Source organism: Buteo buteo, chromosome 1 (assembly GCF_964188355.1).
Source record: "Buteo buteo chromosome 1, bButBut1.hap1.1, whole genome shotgun sequence".
Lineage (NCBI taxonomy): Eukaryota > Metazoa > Chordata > Aves > Accipitriformes > Accipitridae > Buteo > Buteo buteo.
Window position 1 is genome coordinate 50,485,594 of NC_134171.1, and position 12,970 is coordinate 50,498,563.

Consider the following 12,970-nt stretch of genomic DNA (forward strand, 5'->3'; position numbering starts at 1 on the left):
GTGCTCCCTTAAATAGCACATCCTTAAATTGGCATCCCACAAGCTCACCTGAGAATAGGTGACCTTAATTGGCACCAGCCAGCCTGCTTACTCTCACAGTTGTCCACATCTGTATAGCAAGTGCAAGTACCACAAGCAAGGAGAGAGAGATAAAAGGAAGTAACTGACCATCTTGTATTCACCCCCCAGACCCATTTTCTTTACTCATCTGCGTAGGTTATTCTTCCTCTACTCAGGATGGTGCAGGGAGGGAGGAAAAAAAATATTATACTCTGATGACTTCCAAGAATTCAAATCCAACACAGAACTTTTCATTCAATACATTTTCTCCCTTCTCCCCTGGCAAATTGTTTTCAAGAGCCAAACAACTAGCCTGCACGATTATTAACAAATCATTAATTGGAAAGCATGCTAGGCTACCACACAGTTACCTGCTTAATACTGCAAATGCAACAAGACACCACAGCATACAGGAGAATTACCTACCAGATGCACTCATATTTTGCTTTTAAACTGACACCTATTTTTTCAGAGCTCTACCCCAATGTCAAATAACATGTTCACAACATCACCAAAAGGCAACAAAGATTCAGCAACTGCTGATGATTTCCCACCATCCTCTCCTGGGATGCAAAAGGAGTAGCACCTAGCAATATATCTGCATGTGGATCATGCACATGATACATCTCAACCCAACTTACATGGGAAAAGTTTTCACACTTAGGAGTTTTTAGGAAGAGGCATCACACCACCAGAAGTGCATGCACACAGCAGGAAGCAAAGCATGTTTCATGACATCTGTGTCCACAGTGTGCTGAAGCACAGCACAAATCAGTCCTCATGTAATCAATTGACTCTGGAGAGGGGAAAACCTACATTAATATTTTATCTCACCCCCACAGTCAGTAGCTTTTAAATAGTTCTCATGCAATGAAACAAAGAATCACATGGTACTGAGCATCTCTCTTATAGGTCATTTCCTGCAAAGACAAATTTCAGTGACTGTAAAAATAAAACACACAAACCAAAAAAAAGTAATGCATTAAAGGCCAAGAACTCTGCTTCGCTTCACTAACCAAACCAAAAAGATCCACTCAACCAAATCTAGTGTTTTCCTGGTTCGGTGATGGCAGTTCAAAGTCCAGAGGCCCAAAGCCCAGAGATGACTCACATGGGATATGGGGCAGGGCAAGACAAGCTGTTAAGGAACAAACCAGAAGTTTTCTGGTACCAAGCTGGCATACCAGGAATCCTTTCCTTTAGCAGAAATGCATAGGAACTTTTTGCATAAGGAAGAGGATTCCTTCAAACAGTGTTAAATATGCACGTTGCCATCCTAATTCGAAGTAATTTTAGCAAGTTCCATATTAGAAGCCTTAAAAAAAAGCCCCCAAACACACACAAAGCAATGCACACAATACAAGGTAATCAGACACTGCAGGCAGCAGGACAGCTCTAAGAAGGCAATTCAAAGCCTCAGCCTCTCTTCTGGCATCCACAGTTGAGTTTGTTCCTCCCATTCCTGTGTCATCCCAAGCCAGACTGTCAGGCATGAGCCCAGCTCTGCACTGGCTACTCCGGTTGTCCCCAAGGACTGGTTCCCACACCTACACCCCACCAGGCACAGTCCCACAGTAGCTGTCCACACTGCACACCACACCCTTCCTCTGGCAATTTCTCTGCCTCCTCCAAGATCACAAAATGTTTGTTGTCTCTTTCCCAAATGTGTTGTTTAAATTTGAGGATGCCCTACCACAGCCACCAAGCAAGACGACCTCAGACGCTCACCATGCAACACACACCTTAACACGAAGGAAATCTCTAAAAATCCCTGGTGGTAAATAGACAGTGTTTCTACACTATTATGTATACAGCAAGTCACACCACTCAGGGTTGTCACTTCAGCAGCACAGAAATCAGCTCTTGTCAGTGCTAGAGCTTCCCGAAGTTCAGCAACTGATCCGTTCTCTTCTCCTCCTGAATCACAGGGCCTCGTTCAGCTTTCTTCTGCCACCCAGATCATTCATGTCCAGTGCTCCCACTGTGCTCAAGTCTTGCCCTACTGCCTCTGATTATGCCACAGTACTCTGCTGAAGCCACAACCTTCAGGAGAGCGTGACAACAGCCCCAAAACAGCTGCAGCCTCTACTTCGAAAGTTAGGCAAAAAAGACTCCACCCTCAAATGGGGAAAATAAAAGGCTGTCAAATGCTAGCATCAGGTTCTGTAACAAGCAGGTGTTGCTCTACTGCAATTGTCTGTGGAAAAAAAACCCCAGCTGCTTACAATTTAATTACAAAGGACAATTAGATACCTGACATCAGCCTTTCACTGAGAGGCAGCTCAGATTTTGGAGAAACTTCTGAGCCCTTCTGACAAAACCAGTCCCACCTGCTCCCTCAGCTTGCATGGAACTTGACAGCATGACACATCGTGGGATCTTCCACCTCTCCATCTCCTGACTCCATCCCAGCCACCAAGGGAGTTCATGCTTGCTTTTGACTCCAACGCAGGGATGGTGAGCATGGTTCACTATGAATCACATGAATAATGTGGCCTAGAATTAGCCCTGCTCTAGCCATAACACAGGATGTCACAGGGCAACTACACTACGATACCTCCATCTGCACCCCTGAAGGAGACAGACATGTAATCCTTGCTTCTGCTCACCTTTGATGTGTCTGGGAGACGAGTGGAGTAGAGGCTCATGATCTCCTCCCTACTCTGATACCTTAGAAGGGGGCAGCAAGGCAAGCAGGAGATGTGCACTTCCTCTCCACAGAAGACCTCTTGCCAGTCGTCCGGCATCTCTCAAAGCTCCCCAATAACTTTGCAGCATCCTTTTGGAGAAGGGCTGCTAGGCTCGCACACGGTATCTTTGCCTGTGGCTTTCTGTCTGTTGTCACATTTTTAATCTGTGGAAACCCAGATCATCTTGTCTTGCTTGTGACAGCACTTTGCCTGTTTCCCGCAATGGACAAAGGCGCTGGCTTTCCTATGTCTGCGTTCATACATGTAACATCATAGGCAGGAATAAAGGAAAACCACTGGTCAAATGCAATCCCCCCTACCTCAAACTCCAAAAGGATCAACATCAGACATCAGGACACCTTGTGCAGACCACAGCCTGGAAGGGCCTGTGGTGGCCTGGACCCAGCCTAGCGCAGGACAAGAGGAGACAGCAGCAGAGCAGTTAGCAGGTGGATGTGAAGGCAAGCTTGGAAAATCCAGTCACATTTGTCCCAACAAAGCACACATCTACTATCAGACAGATGGCAAACCACCTCCATTCCCCCCAATCCCAAGTCACTTAATAGCTTATGGGACATGAACAACATAAAAGCCCTTAAGTCCAGGGACTAAAAGAACATCACATACAAAATCACGGCATTTCACAATGCCTGCAACAACCCAATTGAGGTCTTACCATCCTGGAGTGCTGAACTATTCTTGTTGGTCACTGCAAGCAGGGATATGCCTTTCTTAGCCTGGCAGAGATACTTTTATTATATATAGTGCAGATGTAAAAGAAAAAAAAATATTCAACATAACACTTATCAGCCAAGCGGATGACTGCAGCCTCAAAGCACACTGAGATTCCAGTTCAGATGCCAATTCGGTTACTATTTCACCCAGCTACAAAACTGTTTCAAACATGAAAACTTCCTTAAAAGGACCCTATCAAGCGTTTTATATATCATTTTTATATCACTTTTATTCACTGTTTGTTTGCAATAAACCCTCAGAAGACTGAATCCAGAATCTCAACTCTTATCAACCATTTCTATGCACATTAGCTTGTTCTTAGAGAATTTCTGTGTGTATTTTCAATGGAAGTTATAGCATGTGCGTATGCAGGACCGAGAGGGAAGGGAAGAAGAGGAAAAGCAAGGATTAATCCTCAACTCGAGCAACCAAGTCCCCTCTTTGAAGGCGATTCCAATGAAAATTTTGGATGACCAAAGAATGCACCATTGGTTTCATGAATGACGACAAATATTGCACAACCAGACACACAGCCAGACTGCACTTCCATTTTTGAGCACAAATTTGGCAGTGTCTCCACAGAAATATTTCCCTTATTAAGGTCAACAGGCTGCAAAGCAGTTCTTCAGTGCAGTCCTAAAAAGACCACAGCTCTATTCAAGAATTAGCAGCATTGCAATTGCCATGGATTTCCGCTGGAAGAGCTTGGAAAGAAACAGACACTTCCCTCGCTACACATTTTTGTAACATTAGACTCATCTCTTTCCTACACCCTGTTAAAAATTACTCTAACCACGATTCACCTGCACAAGAGCAAGCTTGGCAGCACGACTTTAAACACGCACACCTTCTGATCAACAAAATCAGGAGGAAAAAAGTCTTCAGCTTCATGATTGCCATTTAGGGGCTCCTAAACAGTCATTTACTCATACAGCAGATATACAGCAAAGAGCATTTTAGATTAAATGCAGACAGATAGGCCTCACCAAGCCAAATGACGGTTCACATTTTTCATACAATCCAGGTCATAGCTGGGCTAGATTTAAGCATCATCCAAGACGACGAGCAGGTTTCTTGATTAATTGTAGCCTTTAATCACTCTTCAGCACTTCCACAAATCAGCCCTGCCTTTGAAATACATTTGTCTTCTCAACGTGCTCTTCCCCCAGCTAGACTCGCACAGTATTCATGTTAAGACAGTGACCCCCTGCCCCAAGGCAGGGCCACTTGGGATGCTAAGTCCTGTGCCCCTGGCACCAAGGCGCAGCTTCTCCCCTGGAAAGCTTCAGAAACGCTGCAACCCTCCTTCCACAGGTAGCATCACCCCGGTGGTGTTCGGAGGCCTGGCACATGAATCCCTGCTCCTCCCATGCCCAACAATGCACTGCTTAATTGCACCACCCCTTGCCAGCACACCTACCCTGGCTCCCAGGTAAGAGAATTCCTTTCCTACCTCTAAGGAAACATATGGCACAGCAAAATCCAAAGGAAAAAGCCCTTTGATTTCAATGCCCCGCTTATGCTTCCAGCCCTGCTCTGACTGTCACTGGTCAGCAAAGATGCCAATCATCTGCAGACAGTCCAGCTAGCTCCTCTTCATATTTTACTTTTAAAGCATCACCTACTCACCAGGAAAAAAACAAAAGATCAGCCACAAAACTTTCACACAAAAAGAAAGAAAGAAAGAAAAAAAAAGGTATGTGACTGCAGTTCTGAATTATTCACAAGCTAAACCTTCAATAGCCATCCATCACACCTGCACATACAGTTTGCTGTCTTGGCTGATTTTGGTGGGGGTTTTTTTGGGTGGCTAGTTGGCTTTGGCTTGGGGTTTTTTTGGTTTGGGTTGGGTTTTATGGGGGGGGGGGGGGGGGGGGGTGGTTCTGTGGTTTTTTCAGTCTCCAGGGTTTTTTTGGAAAGCAGATCACATTGCCCCAAGCACCACGTTAGCAGCAAGACCCAGCATGCGGATACCACTCAGCAACTCACACAGCATGGGTTCACCACCACCCCACCCTCCCCCCAGTCCAACGGCTCTTACATAAGCTAGCACAGTTAGAGGGAGATGCAATCGATGGAGCCAGGACACTGGCTGAGGAGCAAACAGCATCGCCTTATTTTCAAGGTCCAGAGAAAAAAAAAGGAAAAAAAAAAACAAAACAAAAAAAACAACACAACCCCCCCAAAACACACCTTATTATTCACATTTACCTATGAACTAATTGAGGACCACTGTTTGCCTTAACTCTAATCATACTCCAGTTCCCCCACAATTTCAGGCTACTTATAAATAAAGAATGCTCCAACAAACTTCCAACATGGGTGTGCGTGTGTAAAAAAAGCATATTTCTAGAGCACAGCTTACAGTTCAGAGTGCATTTTGATTTCATACAGATTTACACACCAAAGCACGTTTCCCATGGCCCCTGCAAGCTCTAGAGCAAACCCAGCAGAGGAGGGAGGGCACAGGTTAGGAGGCAGTACCTGCATACATACAAAGTAAAACAGATGCTGCTGGAAACCACCACCTATAAACCCACAACTTTAGAAGTGACAGCTTTACAAAGCACCACAACTAGTCATATTCCAGAGAAGAGAGATTATGCTTTTTTCGTTAGATGAAGGGTGAGCGAGGAAAGAAAATAATTGCTCTCAAGAATAGCTCCAAGAATAGCAGTCTGGGAATCACTTCTAGGTAAGACACTTAAACAAAGAAGATGGAGTAGCCCTCTCTGTTCAGGGAGGAATTCTTCCTGCTAGAGACAGGGCTCCCATAAGAGAAAGAGCTTTTTATACAGGGCTACGGAGACCAACACACCCATTGTCTACCAGCAGGAGCTTTCCTGCATTCAGAGAGGCTGCAGCACAGGCCAGGTTTTGGGGGGTGGGAGGTGGAAGGGGGGGAGGATGGAACACCTGGAGTCTTTCAGTCCTATCTGTGTTTACAAATAGCCCCAAGGAAGGGGAAGCTGCAGGGTGAAGGGAATTAGGAAAAAACCTGCAGCGCCATTCAAAGGAATCAAAACAAGGAGAAGGACAGGTCAGGGCCTTTTCAACAACGGCACCAGCAACCCTCAGGGCCAAAACCCAAAAAGCAGAGAGAACAGGCACAGACAAAGGGGGATGCAACACCCACCTCGTCTCAGAATAGGGTTATTTTAAGCCTGTCTCCTTGGAGCTACCCTAATATTTTCTCTCATGACTCAAGTCACCAGGGAAGGGAGTTAGAGCAGAGGAGAAAAAAGAAGAAAACAAAAAAACAAAAAGAAAGAAAAAAAAAGAGACAGAGCTAAGACCAATACCATAAAACTCCCTCCTAGAAGGGGTAAAGCTCCAGAAGAGATGAAAGGCAAGCTCAGCTATGCCTTACCTGGAAAAGTGTGTGGGTTGGGTGACCCTCTTTTAAGGCACTTTGAACAGAGGACATGCACAGTGTAGTACAGGCCCGGCCATTCCTGGAGCAGGACATTCAGTTCTTCCACTAAAGGGGTAATAGCTTGCCAAGCTGTCCAGATATTTGGTAGGGATGCATGACTAGCGATAGACAGAGTATCTGGCTGCAGAGGTCCCCTGGCAGGCCGGTAACTCACCACCACGGGCACCTTTCCCCGGTAGGCATAGATCTGGTATTTGCCATCTGACCGCTGAACCACGTGGCTGTTAATCTGGACGCTGTAGCGTGCAAACAAGCCGGGTGGGAAAATAAATGGAAAGCTATATTCAATCTGCAGCTGCTCAACCACGAAGGACTGTCCGCTCAGATTGGCGCCGTTGATCCACGCCTCTGCATGGGGCACCTCATTTTTCACGTAGCAAGGGAACTTGTACCAAGCGGCTGCCCCATTTAGGGGCTTGCATTTGGGTTTGTTGACACAGTAACAGAGCCCCATCTTCTCCAGCAGCTCCAGGATGAGCTGCAGATCCTCCCGGCTCTGGACATGGGGCTTAAGAAGGAGACGGATAACGTGGGCAGGGAGGAGGCCGTGCAGCAAGAAGCCCTCCACATAATGATGGAGCTGAGTGGCCCTCAGTTCATCAATGTGGGTGTCGCTGAGCAGTTTTTGGAGCAGCACAGTGGCATCCCGCTGGCAGAAGACGTTGAGGATGTCAATGAGCCGTGGCAGGTTGTGGAACACATACTCCCGCAGGGTGAGGTGCTCCTCGAAGTAGAGCAGCTTCCCACTCTCATGCAGGTAGGACAGGGCGCTCTGGAGCCGATCCTCCGTCAGGCCTGCCTGCAAGCCCAACCGGGCAGAGTCCCACCAGCTAAGCCACAGCTGCTGAGCTTGCGGCTGGAAGTGCAGCTCCTCCAGCACTTGCCAGGATTTGGGCAACACCCGGTGCAGGTTCGGGAAGATATCCCGGTGCTCAGCCACCGACAGCAGCTTGTCCCGCAGGCGACGCACCTGGCAACGGTCCCGGCAGCTGAAAGGCAGCACTGGAGACAGAATCTGTGGGCGGTGGTTGAGAAGGTACTGAAACTGGGCTTTCTTTCGCCGCAAGTTCTTGTCCGAGACCCCATAAAAGGCAGCGTGCGGGCTGGAGCAGCGCAGGTCGAAGTCCTGCCCCAGAGCCTCATCCACTTGCTGGACCAAGCTCTGGAGTCCCTCGGCATCCCTCTTTTCCTGCTGAGCAATCTGGTGATGGATGTCCAGGCACTTCTCTTCCAACTCCCGCTCCGCACAGAGGTCAGCATGGGTTCCCACCATGCACACCACTGCGTGGGGCACCTTGGAACCAAGCCAGTGCAAGAAATAGCCCACAGAGGGGTAGAAGCGCTGAGGAACATAGGCACTCAAATTCACCACCAGCACGTACAGTGCTCCGGGAGAGAGGAAGAAAGACTGGATGACATCATAGCTCGGGTCCCCCGCCAGCTCATACACAATGAATGTCAGGCCCCTCTCTGCATCCGCTGTCCAGTCCATCACCTCAATGCCCTTGCTGCCTCCTGACAGTCCCAGTCCTGACGGTACTTGGGGGGCATTCGGTGGCAGTGACGGTGCAGGGTACGGTGTTTCCCCTTTCACTCGGTGGGAGGGCACATGAGAACAGATGTCCTGCCGCTCAACAGGGAGATGTTCCAGCTGCTGTATGGCAGGTACCCGCGCAGAGGAAGCGTCCTGAGGCTCTGTGAAGGGGCAACACCCAACCGGCACTCTCCCACCATCCTGCTGCTGCCCAGGGCACCCTCTGGGCTGGGTACGCCCTGCCTCCAGACCTCCCATATCCTCCCTCTGCCCATCCTCCTCCATGAGGCATCGTCTCAGCAGGGTCTTTCCCGCATCCTTTAGGCCCATCAGGACCAGCTTGAGGCGGGGTTTGAGGGCAGGCTGGGAGTGGGCCAGCTCCTGCTGGTAGGCTGCGATGTAGGGGATGCCTTTCATGCACACCTCATAGGGGGGCTGGATGAGGGGGTTGTCCTTGATCTTCCACAGGGTGACGCGGGAAAGCTGCCCGAAGCCCTCGGGCAGGATGGCAATCTGGTTGCCTTGCAGGACCAGCTCCTCCAGGCTGTGGAGGAGCACGATGGAGTCCGGCAAGTAGCGGATGCGGTTGTTGTCCAGCCAGAGGGTGCGGAGCTGACGGAGCTGGCAGAGGTGAGGGGGCAGCAGGGTGAGCTGGTTGCGGCTCAGGTAGAGCTCCTCCAGACTGGGCAGCGCCAAGATGGCAGCGGGGAACTCCCCCAGCAGATTGGAGGAGAGGTTCAGCATCTTGAGCCGCTGCAGGCTGCCAAAGCCAGCGGGCAGGGCCTGCAGCCGGTTGCCATCCAGCATGAGGCTCTCGAGGGCGCTCAGCTGGCAGAGGCCCTCCGGCAGGGCTGCCAGCCCGGTGCCGCTCAGCCAGAGGATCTTCAGGCGGCGGAGGGCGGCGATGCCCTCGGGCAGGGCCCCGAGGTGGCGGTTGCCGGAGCAGTCGAGCTCCTCCAGGGCAGCCAGCTCCAGCAGCGGGGCGGGGAAGGAGGGCAGCAGGTTGTGGTCAACGTCGAGGGCGCGGAGGTACCGGAGGCAGCCCAGGCCCTCGGGCAGGCGGCGCAGCCGGTTGAAGCTGAGGTCGAGCTCCTCGAGGCGGCCCAGCTCGGCTAGGCGGGGGGGCAGGCCCGGGCCCTCGGCGCCCAGCTCGTTGTGGCTGAGGCTGAGCTTACGCAGGCCCCGCAGCCCCGCCAGCGCTCCGCCGTCCCCCAGGCCCCGCAGCCGGTTGTGGCTGAGGTCGAGCTCGGCCAGGCGGCCCAGGTGGCGCAGGGCGGCGGCGGGCAGACGGCCCAGCCGGTTGCGCCGCAGGCTGAGCACCCGCAGACCGCTCAGGGCGGCGCCCACCTCCTCGGGCAGCTCTTCCAGCCCCCGCCCGCTCAGGTTCAGGGCCTCCAGCTCCCCCAGGGCGGCAGCCGGGGGCGAGCGGCGAGGCGCGGCGGCGGGGGGCGGCGGCGGCCCCCCCGGCGGCCCCGCGTCCGGCTCGGGCTCGGGCTCGGGCTCGGCGGGGCCGCCCCGCAGCTTCCGTGCGCGCAGGGCGGCGTCGCGCCACAGCCGCACCGCCTTCGGGGGCTCCGTCTGCGCCATGGCCGGGGGAGCGGGCCCCCCGCCCCGCCCTACCTGCCGCCGCCGCTGCTGCTCGCCATGGGCGCGGCCGTGCTGCGCACCGCCACCGCCGCTGCGGCGGGCTCGGAGCCCCCCGCGGCTCCGCGCCGGCACTGCCAGCCGCACCGCGCCGCCCCGCGCACGTAGCCGCCGCCACCGCCCCGCCAGGGGCGGGACGCGGGCACGGCCCGCCCCGCGCCGCCCGCGGCGGCAGCCTGCCCCTCCAGCGCCGCACCGCCCCCGCGCCGGGGAGGGCCGGCCCCCGCCGCGGGGACAGCCGGCGCCGGGACACCCCGCCTCGGCCTGCCTGGAAACCCCCGCCTGCTGGGCACCGGCAGATCCCGCCGGGGAGGAAGGGTCCCCGCCTCCGGCCTGAGGCTCCCGGCCTGCGGCTCCTGCCCCTCGCACCGTGTGGCACGGCCCGGGAGCGCGGCCCCGCCGCCTGCCCGCGGCCCTTCGGATGCCCGCCGCGGTGTGTGACAGCAGCCGCCCGCCGCGCCGGGGTCTCACCCTGCCCCTGGGCTTGCTGCGAGGTCTGGGAGCCGCTCGGCTCACAGAGCCCAGCTCACCGGGTGGAGTAACAGCAAAAGCTCTTGCCTTGCCCATCCCCGCGTCATTTCTGCACCCGGCAAAGGCTGGGTTTTCATCCAGCCCTGCAAGGAACCGAGATTAACCTTCCTTCCCGTTAAATAAGTGCGTTTCCGCGTTGGAGGGTGCGAAAGCCCGTGACCCTCTGGTTAGTTGGAGCAACTCTGCCACCTTCCTGCCGCGCTTTGTTTCCTTTGCTGCGCACGTCGGGCCAGATCCTAAACACTGCCTTCTTCAGGATCCTCAGCCAAGCTTTGCTCCCAGGGCTCACAGAAGTATGCCTGGAAATTTCTACCACTGCTACAGGGGGGAAACAGAGCTGGTTTATAGCAAGGCCGTGAAGCAGACTGACGGAGGCTGTGGACGCTCGGATCTCCCGAGATGCGTGACCTTACCCTTACAAATGCCAGTGATGCCCCATGCCCAAAGGTTCAGAGGCTTTGAGATGTCGCTGTCTTTGTACAGTGCAGAATACTTCAGCATGCTTTGGGGGCTTGACAACAGTTGCTTCCTCTCACTTTGCCGTGTTGTAACAGCTACCATTAAAGCACACTGTAAGCTATTACTTCAGAGCCATGAAGAGAAAGAAAAGCATTTGAAAAGTGGGCCACAGGGGCAACAAGTTTCACAGCCTTTATTCTCTTCTTTATTGTGGAGAGCCCTCACAAGAATGATGCCTTCTCTTTTGGATGGCCCTGCACATCTAACCGCGCTCCCACTTGCAGAGAAGGAGAGTGCTGAACTGACCCGGTGCAGAGCCATAGTCACTGCACTAAATTATTAAATTTACTGACTACTAAAACTACAGATCGCAAAGGCTCAGGTTCAGTTGCTGTCTTTCCCATCAGTAACAGACAAGCAGGGGGAAAATAATCTCCGAGTCCTAACAAACCTTCACCAGGTTTCTGCTAAATACCTTTCTGAGCACCACATCACCCCTGGGTAGGGAAAAAGTTGCAGTGTTGGCTGGTAAAGCCAAACAAAGGATGCAAAGGACAGGGAGGAAAGCCCACGGACCCGGCAGAAAGCGTGGCTGTGTGAAGGTAAGACCCAGCTCCAAGCAGGGTTCAGGAGCTGCCCAAAGCCAGTGGCAGTCCTGGGGTCTGGGCCCATGGTTTGGCTCCAGGGCCACCACTGTGGCTGGAGGGGAACAGGAATGCAGGGACACTCATGATCCAGGAGGCTCTGCTGAGAGGGACTAAACCTGGGGATAAAGCTTCTTTTCCCATCCTTCCTGGTTGGCTGGTGTCAGATCCTGACCCTGGGAAACAGAGATACTTCGTGGCCTCTTGCTAAATTGTGCCCATCTAGAGCTAGTTTCCAGGCTTGCCCTCATTTATTTTCAGAGCATCCCTGCATTGGGTCAGTACATGTTTTATTTGGGCTAACCCAGTTTCTGTCTTTGTTTTTCCTGAAGATCACTTGGGAATTAACCCTCCTCTGTCTGCTGAAAGGAGCACTCTCCTTCCCCACTTCAAACGTAGCACATGCAGTTCCTCCTGGGGAAAGAGTAATTCTCTTCTCCCACCCTCTTGCCCAATTGCTCTTATGATACCATGTTGACGGTTTCATTTCCAACTCTCTACATGCAAAGCCACTCAGCCCGTCGCTATCAAAATCACGTTTTTAAATCAAGATGTCATTTCTGGCATCAATTTTGCAGCTGATTTTCTTCCTCCCTGTGCCTTGTGCAGGTAAAGATGGAAAAAGCATTATCGTTATCGGGGGCCACCCTCCCCATGATGCCCGCAAGTGCTGCAGATCCCTTCTGAAGCCAGGGCAGGCTCCCAGTTGCTCTATGATCTGCAGCGACTGCTGCCACTCTGCACTATCCTCTTGTTTCCCACAGGAAAACTGGACAACCCCCTCCACCAGGGATGCTTCAAGCAGCTGCTTGACTCAGCCAGCTGAAAAATACCATGGAGAGAAGCGCTTATCTCCGTTTGCCCGCTACTAGAGGTCATGGCCTGTATTAAACTCATCTTTCTGACAGCATGCAAGGACAGCCAGGGAGGAGCTGGCCAAAGCAGGGAAAGTTTTGACTGTCAAAATCCCTATCACAAAATAGGCAAAGCAGCAGGAGCTGAATGCCTCCCCAAGGTAATGAAGAGGGGGAGAAAAGTCAGGCATCAGTAGTCAAACTTTGATGAGCTCGGGTAGGTGGTGAATGAAGCTAAGCCAGAAAAAACAGTGCTGCTCAGAGGTTGTCCAAGGAGGAAAGCTCTGTTTTTTTCCCACCAACTTTACATTTTATCCTACTATACCTGCACAGGTGTGCAAATCTCTGAGTAAATTCATACAGCTAGGGATGGTGTCTCTTGG

The 12,970-nt window shown here is 52.4% G+C and overlaps 1 protein-coding gene across 2 annotated transcripts in view; it reads right to left on the reverse strand.

The window, feature by feature from the left end:
- MFHAS1 (multifunctional ROCO family signaling regulator 1) overlaps positions 1–10,196 on the reverse strand; it is a 35,591-nt gene extending 25,395 nt beyond the window's left edge. For both annotated transcript variants that reach the window (XM_075030032.1, XM_075030040.1), the window contains exon 1: positions 6,856–10,196. In XM_075030032.1, the coding sequence (XP_074886133.1) occupies positions 6,856–10,042 (3,187 nt within the window). In that variant the 5' untranslated portion in view covers positions 10,043–10,196. The remainder of the gene's footprint in view (positions 1–6,855) is intronic.
- Between the last annotated feature and the right edge of the window lie 2,774 nt (positions 10,197–12,970).